Source organism: Dermochelys coriacea, chromosome 8, assembly GCF_009764565.3.
Source record: "Dermochelys coriacea isolate rDerCor1 chromosome 8, rDerCor1.pri.v4, whole genome shotgun sequence".
Taxonomy (NCBI): domain Eukaryota; kingdom Metazoa; phylum Chordata; order Testudines; family Dermochelyidae; genus Dermochelys; species Dermochelys coriacea.
Window position 1 is genome coordinate 71,677,959 of NC_050075.1, and position 16,772 is coordinate 71,694,730.

Here is a 16,772-nt window from a genome sequence, read left to right on the forward strand (position 1 = left end):
TTCGTCTCTAAGGTGCCACAAGCACTCCTTTTCTTTTTGCAAATAGAGACTAACACGGCAGCTACTCTGAAACCTAATAAATTATTGTAATTCAAAGGCTGAGGGCTGAGTGACAAAGCTGGTCACTTTATATTTTGTAAAGTGCTTTCTCATAGCATTTCCTTGAAGATGTCTGGTTATAAAATGTCTGATTAATATGCATTTTTCACATATAAACAGGAGTAAAATTTGTATAAAGTGAACAACTTTCACTGTTTTTACATAATGACTAACTATACCATATATCATAAAGTGAGATAAAGAGCATTTAATACTGTTAGAAATAGTTAGCTAATTTACTGACTGACATGCAACCTACATTTTTTCTACATTATAAAAATTGTGCAAAAGCTGCTAATATTTACAAATCTAATTTTATATACTACTATTTTTTCAGTGGTAACTTTAAATGCATTGAACTGACCCCCTTCCTAATTATGAATAGGGAACCACATTGAAAATTAAGGATATTTTCCAAGTTTTCCTTGCTGCTCATTTACTGATAAATTGTTGCATTCTGTTTTGTCCTCTCACAACACATGCTGAGTGGTTACTCAATGTGATTGTATTTCTACATGCTGAATGCCAGGTGGATTATTCTCTGTGTAATTAACAACAGATACTTTTCCTTCAGAAGGATTTTTTTCTCAAAACTTTTGGTCATATTTACAATAGAAAATGTGTTTAGGAGGAAACTGGCGATGGCTTTCTCGGTCAGTTTAAACAAGCAAGAAGCAATGAGAATGAGGAAACCACAAAGAAAATGGCCTCGAGGGAAAGCTCTGCATAATGAACTTGAAATTGCTACTGTTGGTAATACTGCCACTGCTTTTCCTGCCAGGGCTGTCACCTCATAAGCCAATTTTAGTTTAAAGGAGATTGTAGAGCTAGTCTACAAAATCACTAAGCACCTCAACTTATGCTGCTAGATTTTTGCATGCTCTATAGGATGTTGATGTCACTCAGTGAATATTGATGTCACCTGGAGGTGAATGCTGGCCAGAAATGCAACACTATCTTGTTTTATTTTAAGGAAATGAATCTGAAGGCAGATCAGCAACAACAAGACAAACCCCTCAGTCCTGCAGTCCTTTCTGTGAAAAACTCTTATTGAAACCAATGTGAGGGCCTGCAAGATAAGACCCCCACATTTTGTTGAAGTTATTTCTCCCACAAAAAACATACTAGAGAGAAACATTCCTCTCATCCATCTTCACTTAAACTTTTAATCCTGGGCTTTTTCCTCTCTCAAATTAATTCCTTCTGGAAGAAAAGCAGGACTTGTGAATTCAGGCATGAGGTTCTTGTGCGCTGGTCTCTGGACCATGTTAATTTGGGGAACTCTTTCAGGTGGGCAAGCAGCTCTTTGTGGACCATGTGGTACTGTCTATCATTTGGTACGCTCCTGTTGAAGTCAATGAAAAGGCTCCTAGTGACTTCAGTGGGTTTTGAATCAGGCCCATTTTTTCCAGCTGAGACAAACAGAACCGGTAGGAGAGAGGAATGAAATGAGGAGCAGAAATAGACAGCATATTTTCAAGAAGTACAAAACATTTAGCACATTAAAGAACATGCCACATACATACATATTTTCCCAGAATTATTTTTTCATGTGAGCAATTGCTGTAATTGGAACATAAACATAAGAATTGATATGGTGGATCAAAACATTGGTCTGTGTAGTCTAGTGTCCTGTCACATACAGTGGGTACTGTCTGATGCTTTATTGGGAGGTTCAGTAAATCCTAAAGTAGGCAGTAACAGGAGAATCTGTTCCTAGAACAATTTCCTTCTAATCACCTAATATTATAATTAGATATTCTTATCTGCATACATGTTCAATCTTTTTTTAATCCTGCTAAGTATAACCAGGGGTGTTATGCAATTGTGAATGAGAAAGGAGATTGAACCAAATAACAGTGAATGAGAGGGGAGGTGGTCCATGAAAAGTCTGTCTGTCTGTCTGTTAGGATGTTAGGAGCCTGTGCTAGAGTAATTCATCTACAAGGTTGTAAAAAATAGAGGACACTAAAGAAGGGTGAGTGTTTGTGGATTTAGCAGAGGGTTACTTCTTTATCCAATAGCACTGAAGAACCAGCGAGCTCACAGCTAGTCTAGATCTAATAATTGGAGTGAGCCAGTTGTATTGTGATATTTCAAGATAGAAAAGGGTTCAGAATTTAGGACCTCTGTTCGGAATATACTATATGAATGATACAGAAAATAGATATCTAAATGTACACATGATGCTAAAACTGAAAGGCAGATGAGCACCAGTGCAACCTGACTTGAGAAGATTTGGATTGTTTAGGAGATAGTATCAGAAGATGACTATTGCAGAAAAAATGGAAATAACTTTGGCAGTAGGAGCCAGTCTAGGAAATATGTGCTAAATGCTACAATCATCCTGAAAAGTGAACAGAAAAGGGACTTACATTGTAGAACACTATTGAATTTGTGGGACCAGTACATAACAGCCATGAAAACAAACAAGGTATTAAGTTATATTAAATGAAAGTAATATTGTTAGACTTCCCTCCTCTCGATTTAAGGAACTGGATGTAGTATGGGTCACACCACAGGAAACTTCGTGGGTTGTTCCAGAGTTCCTGTGGGTTAGCATCTGGTGCCCTTTCTCTGGCTGATTCTTCTTTTCCTGAGTATGTATATCTCTGCCTCTCTCTCTCTTTGTGGAGATCTTAGTATTCATAATGAAGTTTGCAACATAACATGTAATGTACGTATCCTCTGCAATCTATTTTACAGCTTTATATTGCTCTCATTATGTTAGTATCTGAGTACGTCACAATCCTTTAATAAATTACAACATTCCTCTGAGGTAGAAAATTATCACTATCTAGAGTGATCAGATGTCCCAATTTTATAGGGACAATCCCGATTTTGGGGGCTTTTTCTTATATAGGCACCTATTACCCCCCGTCCCTATTTTTTGCATTTGCTATCTGGTCACCCTATCACTATCCCAATTTTACAGATAGCAGAATCACTTCTGGCCATCTTTTGTCTGGTGTGGAGAACTGGAACCCTTCCAATCACCTGGAAGGACAGTATTGTAATCTCACTCTATAAGGACAAAGGACCACAGAGTGAATGTAAGAGCTACAGACCTATCACCTTGCTCTCGGTTCCAGGAAAGGTGTTTGTGCACCTTGTCCATGTTCATCTGGGGAACCAGATGGCAGCACCTTTTAAATCGGTACCTGGTGTCAGGCAGGGCTGCATCTTGGCCCCGGCACTCTTCTGTCAGGCAATAGATTTCATAATGCAGCATTTCTTCATGTCCATAGGCATTGAGATTGGTGATCTTTCGCTCACAGACCTTGACTACGCTGATGACATTGTTCTCTTAGTACAGAGCCCCGACAGGTTTTGTGAGGCACTCCAGCATATGGAGGACGAATCAGCTAAGATTGGTCTCCGTGTTTCATGGTCAAAGAAAATACTGCAAAATCTAGGACCAGGTCCACCTGTGATTCCAATCTCTTTGAACAACGAAACTGTGTTGAATCAGTTTCCAGCATTTGCTATCTGGGTTCTATACTTACCAACTCCTCCAGTTTTCACATAGAGGTTCCCCCACAGATTGGCATCACAGCATCTGTCATGAGCCATTTACAACCAATATGGAATCAACATCATCTTAGTATGACAAACAAGTTCAGGATTTATTCGAGTTGTATCCTTCCCATACTGTTGTACAGCTGCAAAACATGAACACTTTGCCACACAGACTGGACAAAGCTGGAGGCTTTCCACACAAAATGTCAATGTCATATACTGGGCATAAAGTAGAATGACTTCATCTGTAATGCAGATGTTTATGGTTGTTCTGGTCTACAGACTACTGGGACTGTTGTCCACAGGCAGCGCCTTACGCTTTTCGGACATGTCGCAAGGATGCCACAAGACATTCCAGTGAATGCAGTTCTAAGGTGGCTTGTAACATCTGGGATAAAATTCCACCAACTGAGGGGGTGAAGGCAGCCCAGAGGCAGACCCTCTATTATATGGGTTCATCAGGTCTGTTCTAATGTTGGATTCTCAGGCCGTCAAGCCATTGCAGTTGCTCAGTAATGGACCAAAGGGTGAACAATCACTATGGCCAACTGTCCGGCTAAGCGTTGAAGTAGTACTAGTTTTACAGATAGGAAACTGAGGCACAGAGTCTGGGTGACTTGCCCAAGATCATACAGGAAGGCTGTGGCAGATAAGAGACTTAAACATAGGTCTCCTAAATTCTAGGCTAGTTCCCTTAATCACTTGCACCATCCTTCTCCTGCTAACCCTACTAAGACAGCCAGGTAAACTGCATTTTGACTTAAAGATTTTTAAAGACGTATATATGGTGAATATTTTATTTAGTGTACAATTTCTTATGTTTGGAAAATTCACATCTTGTTTTTCTGATAGAATTATAATGTATAAGGTATCTCAACAGTCTCTCCTAAATCTGGGATTCATTCTTCAATAACTATAATAATTATAGAAGCCATCCTTGATCTCTGAATTCTTGAATGTGCTCTTCCCTTTAGTGGTCCAAGCTAACAAGCAAATCTCAGACAAAACAACCTAATGAATACTGCTACTATCTTCTCTGTCATTTTTTTCATCACTCTCAGTATGTTTGTATCCCTATAAGTGTATCAATGCTACCATGGCCCATGGACAGCAGGATTACTAATTTATTTAACATAATTTTTCATTTTGGGCTTTGAACAATATCAGGAAAAATAATTTTGTTTGTGGAGTTATTGGGGGAAAAAAGTACACAGATAATCACATTTAATTCAATATACTTGGGATAAGCTTCTGTCATACCCTCCCATTACACATCTTCCCCATGCAAAGCTAGGCACTGTAGCAGCCTCTGTACTAGGGAGATTGCAGCGATTGCTTCTTCTTAGTCCATACTGGGCATTCAAATCACACCAAAGGGGCAGGAAGGCGGTAAGGTCATGGGCCCTTTGCCCTCCCGTAGAGATGCTACCCACATGGAAATGGTAGGGGCGAGGGATGTGTGCAGTACTAAGATGCAGTGGGGAACAGAATCTGGCTGTGGGGATCTGGAGGAGGGATCTGTGAGAATCTGAGAGGAGAATTACCTTCTAGCAGCAACTAGAGGCTGAATTCTGGGCAGAGTCGTGCCCATGTAGAAGACTACAGGGAGGGAAGAACAGCTTATCTGAGCTGCCAGCAGAGCTCTATCACCAAACTCTGGGAGAAATCCACCAGCGTTCAGGCCTTGGAGGAACACAAACTGTTGCCTGTTGTGCATAACGACTTATTCCACTCATTGTATGTTATGTCTGAGGGCACAGAGCAGGGCCTTGCACAACAACAGCTCTGCTTACAGCAGAGTGCTTAAACATTCTGACCCCTGAAACTGCACATCAAGTACCAGAATAACTTATTTCACCTCAGAGGCAGAATACTATTGCATAATATGCCATGGGTAGCACTTGTCTTTGCCTGGCCTGCCAACAGAGATAGGAGGTGCAACAGGAGAACCATCACTGCTGCTTGTCAGGGCTCAGATACAACCAATAGAGGCAAGCTGGCAAGTGATGGACAAGGGCACCTGTCCCACATAGAAACATGAGATACTTGGAAAGCCTGTTTGTCCCATTGAGAAGCCCCACCTTTCCTGTAAACCAAGAAGGGGAACCCATATTTATGCCTCCCATGGATCAGCAGATTCAGAGATGCTAAGCAACTTTGACATTGCAAGCACTAACAGAAGGTTCTGCATTCTGTCTCATGGCATGCACATGTAAGGAATTCATACTAAGGGCCAGATACCGCTCTTGGTTACTATGTGGAAATTTGGAGTAATTCCACTGAGGCTCTTTGGATTGGCACAGGTGTAACGGAGGGAAGAACCTGGTACAATGTGTTCAAACTGTCTAATATTAAATCCTAGATTTTTCTATTCTCCATGGGGGTGGGGAGAAACCTGTGAAGCACATAACAGATCTTAAGAGGTTTCAGGCATCAGATCCACTTATTTAAAGCTTTTTTCATGAAAGCTGTAGGAGTTAAACTGAGCTCTTATCATTGCCATTGTTTTGATGAACTCAGATTTCAAAGTTGAGTTAAACTTTACACATGTGCTTCACTGTTTCTGAATCAGAACTTGATAAAAGGAGTATAGAAAGGAATTTACTTCCCAGATGCAGAAAATTTGGATCAGATCAAAATTGAGAGGAAGGAAGTTTGGTAGCTTGTATACTGGATTTGCTGTGTTTAATCTAAAAGGTATGCAGTTGGACTGGCTTATGAGTCTACAGTCGGAGAGAATCAAAGTTCAGTGTATTTGACCAAATTTTGCACTCTATTCCAATCATGTAGCCTTCCTGAGTGGTGGTGTGTGTTTGTTGTTTAGATTACAGTATTACAAACAGGCCATTTCTTACCCAGTGTGGGTGAATGGTCCATGTCACAATCTATTCTAGCCAAAAGTTTTCTGAGGGAATCTAAATAATAACTGTGTCAGATAATGTGGCATTTAGTCTATGGCTTCAACTTGGTCATTGCATTTGCCTGCAGTTTTCTTTATACCTTGGTGTGATGCTTTTATGAATAATATAGTTCATAAAGCTATTCAAAAACATTTTATGGTTTTTAAAAAAGATTATTTCCTATGTGAAGATTTTTAAAAATTTGGGCCATAATACAGAATTGTTTATTTGAATAAAGGTTGCTGTGTTTCCAGAATTTAATAGCAAGGCACTCAGTATATTGTTTTTCATCTAAAGTTCTCAGAGTGCTGTGTAAATGGGTATAAGTGTTGATATCCCCTTTATGTAGATGGGTTAACCGAGGGCAAACAGGTCAAATGGTTTGCCTAAGATCACAAAGTGAACTGAATTCTGGCAGACTGGTCTTCAGGATCTCAGTCCTATGCTTCATTCACTAGATCATCCTTATCCCCACAATACTGTACATGGTGTAAAACTTCAGTTCTCTATATACAAAACTTCAGTTGTGTATACACATGCAAATCAAGAGCAGCGTATAGCCATACGGTAAAATGATGTACATTTTATGAAGGTTATTTTAAATTTCAACTTGGCATTTGTTTAGTGTTTCTGAATGTTTCAGTTCTTACTGACAGAGCTGAAAAGTGTGTGGTCTAAAAGCATTTCAAATATAAATTTACTTTGGTGTAAAGACTGTAAAGTGCAAAACAGGACCCAGTGAGTGTTCAGATATCAGCAATGACATTTTGTTGAAGTGTAATGAACTAATATCGAACTTGACAAACTCGCTTAGCAAAATAGGCAGTCATATTCCCTTAAATAAATACTGTGGCCAAACAATTCCTGATGTGAACAGAAGCTTTGGAGTGAGTATTTCCTCTGTGATCAAATGATTTAGGGTCCAGTCTTGTGAGGTGCTGAGTGCCCATTGAAATCAATAGGATTTGAGTGTTCAGCACCTCATGGCATCAGCCCTTCACTCCTGATGTTTTTATGCATATTTCAGATATTATGTAGTTCATGGCTCTTGATTAACAATTTTTTTTTCCTGAAAACTGGGTTCTGGGTATAAGTGCCAAGTCTCCATTATGAAAAGTTAATCTCTAATTTTATGCAAATAAATTAAAACAAGCTATATGGCATATTTCCTTCACAAGTAGATTAACTGTGCATGACTTGACTCACTTATGTGGGTTTCTATTTGTTTTGTCCTATCGTAACCCTCCCCCAAACCAACCAAACAATCATCATTACATCATTAGTATTTATGCTTGCTGAACTCTGATGTACCATGTCTTCCCCTTTTGTTTCCCTCCTTAGATAATCATTGGAGAAACTGCAGTGTTTTGTCTACAGCTAGCTACAAGGGATTTTGAAAACCAAGAAAAAACCATATTAACTGGAGACTGTTGTTATATAAATCCACTGGTGCGCAGAACCATCCGATTCCTTGGTATGAGCTAAGTTAATGTTTTTATGGTTTAATGAACGCAAATGGTCAACATCATAAGATTTCAAATGAGGAAAAATTTTATGTAACATCAAATGTTTTATATATAATCCTAACAACACATGTAATGGGTTTCTTCCCGATGTATGCACTCCTCTGTAGACCTAGCAATGCTCTTTTGGGCAGCCAGTGGGAGTTTTGGGTGGGCAGTTATTATTAGCAGCAGCACAGATAGCAAGAATTGGATGCAGGCAGTGCTTACTTTGTGCTAGGGCTTGCCAGGGCTGAGCCCTGGCACCTCTAGGCATGACAATTCATAGCCCCAGCACCTCTGGGCTTGCTGCAGTTATGAATGTAAAAAAATTACTTGAGCCCCAGGTCTCTTTCATTACAAATTAAGCACTGGGCGCAGCCCAAGTGAGGGGTAGAGACATAGTCAGCAGACAGGGAGTACAGAGGTATCTCAGCTCCTAGGGCCTTTGGCTTGGCTGGCAGCAAAGCATGTACATGCTCAACTTGAAGTCAGTGAGACTTAATCATGTGCTTAAAGCTAAGCACATTCTTAGGTACTTCGCTGAGTCAAAGCCTGAATTACAGTTTTATACCCCTAGGGTGAAACTCTGGCTCCACTGAAGTCAATAACAAAACTCCCATTGACTTCAGTAGGGACTGGATCTCACTGCTGCTGTTCAGTGCAGTGTAATCTTTCATTGGGAAAAAAATACCACTTAAAATATCCATAAAATAGTTTCCAAATGTCACTTTTTGGAACCTTTGAATAAATATGGAGATGCCATAGCAGGGTTCAGTTGGGTCTGTAAGACGCAGCCCTGAGCAGGAGGTGAAGCCTCAGGGTTGCACAATCCTTCCCTTATTGCCCTAGTGTGTAAAGGGAGGGCACAGCTGTGCCATTCTTTACAGCCTGAAAGTTTCTGCGGCATCGCTATCTTACATCAGAGCCTGTCATTCTGCTGGTTAGCGGGTTTGTACTAGCAATAATATTGGGCTTGTAGAAATCATTAAGGACCAGACTGTGCCGGGGCTTTGCATGGATCTATGGGGATGGGAAGGGATGGTGCAAAGGTAGCTACCACCACTTGGTTTCTTTATGTAGGGACATGTATAATCTGTGCCTGCACTCCTGCTCATTCAATGAGCCCTTGAGAGCACAAAAGCAAAGAGCAATCAGGGAGAGTAGGAAGGAATAAATTTTACTGTTCTTTAGGGCCACTGAGGGGGTGGGGCCAAAGCCATGCATCCTCATCACATTCCCACCTATCTGGGGGCAGTGTGCCCCTGGGGGACTGAGGGAGTCCTTCCATGCAAAACCACACAGGCACAATCCACCTTTTAATGATTTCTAGCAATCCAAAATGAATGATCATTGGTATGGAACAGTAACAATCTCCACTTACTGTCTCTGAAGTTAAGAGGTACGAAGCCACCTCAAAAATAATTCTGGTTCTTCTAAGCTTTTCTGAGATGTCTAAAAGAAAAGTGCTACACTGAAACCTAAAAGAAAAGTGGTTATTAGCAGCATAAGTACTTCTGCAGCCCTCTCTTCCGTAGTATCCAGGTGGCTCACAGTTGTTAATACATTTATTGTCACAACACTCTGCCAGATAAGGAAGTAATATTAACCCCATTTGTACATGGGGAACTGGGACACAGAGAGGCTTAGATGACTTGCCTAGGAAATATGTGGCTGGGCCAGATTCTGCCAAGTCTTAGGCTAGTGTTCTAATCACTAGATTGTCCTTCCCTCTAGTGCTAGCTACTGTTCCCAGCAGGAATGGTAAGAAACATGACGTGTACATCAAATAGTAGCATATCTGCTTTTCCTTTGAATAATCAGATACATGTATTTGCACACTAATAAAACAATGCACACAAAAGGCTAATACTTCACTGATATGTGTTTCATGATAAATCCTTTGGCATAAATAATTTCTCATATATAGATCTTTAACATGCTATGCTGATTTTTTGATAAACATGCCATGTAGAGAAAGGTACCCAGCGGTAGACAGTTGAAGATGGCTTGTGTACAGCTATATTAAATAATTCATCACTTCAGCCTCTTTATACAGTTGAGGGAAAAAAGAGATGCTTGTCAGAAAATGTGTGGTTCCTAGTATGTCAGACTTTCCTGGTTCTTGAGCTGGTGTGTTGGATGGAAAGCTGAAAGAGCCTGCCCACTGTCCCTTGCACTGCCGCCCATGGGCCAGGCAAGTTGCAGTCCCCATGCTCTAGGTACCAGTACCACTAGTTAGCCCAAAAGGTTAGAAAGAGGTAGAGCTAGGATCCTCTCCTCAACCGTAAGAGCTAGTGAAGCAGGCAGCCTTCAGAAAGAAAGAGCATACTGCACCTTTCTAGAGGGTGGGGAGAGGCTGAACTTCTCCAAGGTGCTGGGAGTTTTGGGTGCCTTCCAGTGCCCCTGCAAGGCTGTGTGGGTATGGACCATCTCCAGCACAAGCCTGGAATTTAATGCCACCCTCTGACCCTTAGTATGTGTGAGGTGCTTTGAGCTGTTTTGAATGGCAGGGCCTATTAGAGGTATGGAACAGCTTCCATGTGAGGAGAGATTAAAAAGACTGGAAATGTTCAGCTTGGAAAAGAGGTGACTGGGGGGGGGAGGTGGAATATGCTAGAGGTCTATAAAATCACGAATGGTGTGGCAAAAGTGAATACGGAAGTATTATTTTTCCCTTCACATAACACATGGCTATTAACTTGGATGGTCAGGGATGCAACCCCATGCTCTGAGTGTCCCTAAATCTATGACTTCCAGATGCTGGGACTGGATGACAGGGGATGGATCACTTGATAATTGCCCTGTTCTGTTCATTCCCTTTGAAACATTTGACAGGATAGTGGTCTAGATGGACAATTGGTCTGACCCAATATGGCCATTCTTATGTTCTTATGTATTATTAATATAATAATAAATAATAGAACTACAATATAATGTACTGGAGTAGGAAATTAACTTTGTTTTCCTCTTTAGGAATCTATGCATTTGGACTGTTTGCTACAGATATCTTTGTAAATGCTGGACAAGTAGTAACAGGGAATCTTGCACCACATTTTCTTGCACTTTGTAAACCTAACTATACAGCACTTGGATGTCAACAGTTCACACAGTTCATCAGTGGTGCACATGCCTGTACTGGAAACCCAGATCTTATTATGAGAGCCAGAAAAACATTTCCATCCAAAGAAGCAGCTCTCAGTGTATATACAGCTACGTATCTGACTGTAAGTACATCATACCATGTAATTTCATTGTATTTTGAGCATAGATGGTATATTAGCAATCTGAGATATTTTTATTACTTTTTGAATTTAAGATCATTATCAATAATAGGTCACATATCTGAGATTTTCCATCCACTAAAACTTAGATGTGAAATATTGTGTGAAAGTAATGAGGCTCCTTCAAAAATTTTGAATCATTAGGCCAAATTCTGCTGTCAGTTACGTGGATACAACTTTCATAGGCTCTAGAAGTAGGGAGATTATAAGGAAAATTTTGAGGAGGAATTGGCTTTATGAAAAGGAAAATGTTTCAGCTTTGTTTGTTTTTTAAAAGGCAGTTCTGTTCATCCTTTAGTAATGGAATAGAACAGTGATCAAAGAGAGAACCTCGCTGGGTGAAATTCTGTACTTACGTTAGTGTAAATCATGAGTAACGCCATTGAATTCAATGGCGTTACTGTGGAGTTTTGTGTGTGCATCTAATCTAGTGGTGTCCAGCCTGACATCTTTCAGAAAGACAAAGCAGCCATAGTCAATACTTTGGAGCAGATATCCTGTCCTGTTCTGCTCTTTTTGTGCCAAAGGGAAGGCATCTGTAAATCCCCTGCTGGGGTTCAGGAGAAGCCAGGTGAGCCCTTACCCTGCTCTCTTGGCCGGGGAAGAAGGGAATGAAACAGCCAGAAAAACTGTTTCCTCCCTCTCCTGTGACACAGCTGGTGGCCAGCAGGGGAACTGCTGAGCATCTGTCACAGGGCAGGGACAGGAGCCGCTCTGGGTAGACCTGGATCACACCAGAGCTGCTGCAGAGGCTATAGAAGAAGTGGTGGGAAGTAGTGGAAGAGGAAGTAGCAATGGGGCTGATTAAAACATTACAGTTTAAAAATCATAGGGTGTAGCTCACAGAGCCAAATCCACATTTTACTTCTGAATATAGTCATCGACCGGGCCTCAATTTAGAGCCTCTTGGTCTAATCTAAGCTCATAACATCTGAGCACCAAGGCAAATGTATAGCTCTGTGGTCCTCACAGGGCTGAACAGATAATTTCATTGTTAGATAAACTATTGCCTTCAAATGGGGTACTCTTTGGTTTGGATATGTTTATTTTTTAAGCTTATTTCTATTTAGAAAATATTTAGTGAGCTGACAATTTATATTTGTCAACTGAATTCCTACAGGCAGGCATCCCTTTATGTCTACTGACCCCCAGTGCACGTTGAGACATCGTTCCTAGACTACCTTCTTGTGCTCCTAGAAACTGTGTTAGGGCCAATAAATTAGTGTTTCCAGCACTAAATGTAGCATTTACAAAAAGTTCCTTGAGTACTCTTGGAGCATTGATCAATGTTACAACAAGGAGAATGTTATCTGCAAATAATTAGGGAAGCAAAGAGTAAAACATCCATCTCAACTATAGGAAAGAGCAACACTCATGTTCAGCAATCTCTTTTGCTTTGGGGATATACCTGAGGCGGCATTTCACTCATTTAAACTTCTATATTTGTCTTATCCATCTGTAAAACTATAACCATGAGTCACAGTAACTAAAGAAAACCAGATGCTACAGTCAATGTAGAGCAAAAGAAAAAAATAGCACTAATATATTTTTTAAAAGCCAAATGATTCTAGACTAAGTTTTCTTAAAAAAAAATTGTCAGGATTTTAAGGTCCAATATCTAGTGAATCATCAGAGCAAAGTATAAATGCTTTATTTCACATATCACTAATGTTTCCAACTTTCTAATTGTATAGATCATTTTGTTGTAGCCCTGACAGTTTGCAAACTCCCAGTGGTCCAGACCTGAGTAATACAAGTCCTGGTCCTCAGACCTCTGTCATTTTCAATTCCTACTCTTATTTGATATGAGAGAAAAGAAAACATTTTTATTGTAGGGTTTATTAAGAAGAAACTGGTGGCTGTAAGGGAAAACTGGTTGGAGTGCTTGAAGTATTTCTGGTGCAGTTGGTGTGCAGGTGACAAGGTCAGAGAACCAAATAAATGGGGTTTATTTCATGTTTTCCATTTCTCTCTCTAGTTTCAGAAATGAATGGAGCCCATGGGTATCATGACTACATATGTCTTTGCATAGTATATATATGTCAGTATAGTTAATTATACTACAGTGCTATAAAACAGTGACATGAATTGAATTCTGAATTATCTTGTGGTGGATCATATGATCATGATGCAATTCACCCCCTAAGTCATGACACAAATATAAGTACAAGGTACAACATAGGGAGAAACTTGTCCTTTTAAATTTTTAATTCATATTTCCTGCTTTCATCATTCATTTTATAAAAGCTTTGTGGTGTGCATTGTAAAGCTAGAAAGTCCAGTTTAGTACATGTAAAGAAGTGCAATGTCCTGGGATTTGTGATGGCTGTTCCTGATATTTATATGTACTCTCTTCTTGTCAGCTTACCTCCCATAGAGTTACTCATCAGGGAAGAAGTGTTAATTTGCGTCTGGGGCTCCATCAGAGCCTTGCTAGCAGGGGTAGTCAGAGGATGCACAGAATCAGCTATGTATATTACTCGGCCAGGCTGACATGAGCCGTTAGCATTACTGGAGTACTGAGCTGAACTCTTCCCTCTGCTTTCTGTTTGTTACCAGAAGTATTGTTTGGGAATTGTTGCAGCATCCCAGTTGTTGCTCCCTTTGCATTCCAGCCAGCTATGCACTAAATACACTTTAGGATATAAACAGGCAAGGAACCATTTCAGTGATTTCACCCTAAGAGCAGGTGGAGTAAACAAAGCAGGTTCAGTGTGATTTTTACGAATCAGTGTGTTTAAACCTAAACTCAGGAACCCTACTTGTGCTATCTTCTATCTTGGTCTATCAACAAACATGGCCCCTGTCACCTAGTATATGAACAGATTGGCTTGTTAACAATAGCTTCTTTTTTTGGCTAACTCCTTTGCAGTGTGTTTTTTGTTTTTTGTTTTTGCATGTGGGCGGCTGCTATGGCAACTCTGTATTTCCCTCCTGCTGAAAGCGCAGCCTTCTCAAACAATTTTATTTCTAATATTTGAACCTTTCCTTTACTAGGGACTTCTCCAGATGGCCTTAGCAACTGAAATGTTGGACTATAGCAATGTGGCCTGATGGCTTCCCTGCCTTCTCCAAACACAGATGATTGCAGTGATTCAAAACTTACCCTTTTTCCTAGAGTTTTCCCCCCACAACAAAACCCAAAACAAAACTCAAAATGAAACAACACAAAATCCAAACCAAACCTTCTATCCAGGCTTGGCTACTCCTGGGGCTCCTCTTTAAAGATTGCTCAGCCCAGAGATTAGATCCTTCTTTTTCCAGAGAGTCACTCCCCATCCCTAATATCCATTGTGGTAACGAGTCACCTGCCTCAGTATAGTAGAACCTCAGAGTTGTGAACATCAGAGTTATGAACTGACCAACCACACAGCTCATTTGGAACCGGAAATACACAATCAGGCAGCAGCAGAGACACGTGCCCCCCGCCCCCCAAAAATGCAAATACAGCACTGTACTGTATTAAACATAAACTACTAAAAAAAAAAGAGAGCAGGATTTTTCTTCTGCATAGTGAAGTTTCAAAGTTGAAGTAAGTCAGTATTCAGTTGTAAATGTTTGAAAGAACAACCATAACGTTTTGTTGAGAGTTATGAACACTTCAGTATGAACAACCTCTGTTTCCGAGGTGTTCGTAACTCTAAGGTTCTACTGTAAATCATTGGAACCCTTTCCCAACAGAATCAACCCTGCTAACACTGTGGGATGTGTCAGGTAACCATTGCCAGTCTGTTAAACAGAATAAAATATCACCAGAATCTTGACGTGCAAACAAATAGCAAAATCTAGTAGAATAAGCTGAAATTTTGTCTGGTCTCATTAAGTTGAGGGCATATTAAAATGCATGAGTTATGAAAAAGCATAAATATATGCATAACCGAACACACGAATAAGAAGTCATGAGTCTTTTGGGTAAAATTTCAAAACAGTGTATTGGGATCTCTCCTAGACTTTAAAGAGTCATGTGGCTAACAACTGTCACTCTGCTTTGAAAATGTAGGGGCTGATCTTTGCAAGTTGCAACTTGGGAGAGATTTTAGTTCCATTTGGGAGATTAAAATGTTTTGGATTTACACATCTGAAAAATATTCAGTCCATCTTTGGTTTTGTTCTGTATTTTTTTTTATTGCATTGGTGAAGGCCATTAGGCAAATTCAGTTTTTAGGATTACAGTGCAGTGACTCTGGCAATATCTAGTGTTAAGATCGCCTAAATCCCTTTCTAACTGGATCTAGACTGGATATGGTAAGGAATCATCTCAGGACATTTTATTTGACTTCTTGATGCTGGAAAAACTTTTTTGATCACTTGATATCATTGATTGTGAAGTGTTGACATGGCTGTGCTCTAGGCAGGGATCAAATTTGGTGTAAAATAGCTCCATTCTTTTCTCTGAAATCCTAATGTTGGGTATTTGATGTTCTGTCTTGAGAGAGTGTCATCATCCTTCCTATTTAATGCATGTATAAGGCTATGGGAGGAGACAGTGAGGTAGTTTGGATTCCATTGCCATCAATATGATGGTAACACTCAGCTCAGTGCATCTCTTATCAGATCCAAATGGTGCAGTCTCTCAGCTTTCTCTGTCTGATTAAGGGGGTCTGGATAATAGGTAGCTGTCTGAAGCTCAATCCAGACAATGGTGCAATGGTGATAGGCTATGGGAAACATCTAGATATGATGGTGGCATTAGTATTCACAGGACTGAGAGAGAGAGAGAGAGAGAGAGAGAGAGAGAGAGAGAGAGAGATGTCCATCTTTTGTTTGTAAGGTATACAACACAAGGGTCCTTTTGAATCTTTGGCTGTTCTTGAAAGTCAAGTTGCAGCAGTATCCACAAATGGGATTTATTTCCAACAATGGGCATGAAGATTAAAACCTTTCCTCTCTGATACTGATCTTGCCTCAGATATTAGATGCCTCTATCAACTTCAGGCTGAATGACTTCAATGATAGTTTATCTGGGGTTGAGACTACACCTGAAAACCACTTGGAGTCTTCTTCTAATGTCCAATGTGGCTGCCAACTTATTACTGGTGTGTGTCACACTGAACACGTGACACCTGTGCTCCATTGTCTGAATTAGCTTTCAGTTGATTTTGCGTGGACTTCAAGATGTTAGTTTAGATCTATAAAGTCTGTGGTCCTGGCTACATAAGAGGCCACCTCTCTCCTTGTATTAATCCCCACCTGTTGAGATCAGATGAGGTACACCAGCCCTCAGATTTACTTGTCTGAAGGTTTGTAGCAGAGCGTTTTCTCTGAAGGGCCCATAACTCTGGAACTTGCTCTTCCCTTTGACACAAGAGCCTGACTTTGTGGGTGTTCAAGGCATATTGGAAGGCACGCCTACCTGCACAAGTTTTTGCCTGAAGGGAGGACTGGAGGAAGCTGAGCTGGTTGTTTAGAACTGTGAAGTTAGAGTCCATGTTAATGTTTGTTTATTTCACTAATGTATTTCAGTATTG

General features: G+C 40.3%; 1 protein-coding gene across 2 annotated transcripts in view; it reads left to right on the forward strand.

The window, feature by feature from the left end:
- PLPPR5 (phospholipid phosphatase related 5) overlaps positions 1-16,772 on the forward strand; it is a 56,864-nt gene that overhangs the window by 18,120 nt on the left and 21,972 nt on the right. For both annotated transcript variants that reach the window (XM_043490873.1, XM_038415035.2), the window contains exons 2-3: positions 7,860-7,992; positions 10,997-11,247. In XM_043490873.1, coding sequence (XP_043346808.1) covers positions 7,860-7,992; positions 10,997-11,247 — 384 coding nt within the window. The remainder of the gene's footprint in view (positions 1-7,859; positions 7,993-10,996; positions 11,248-16,772) is intronic.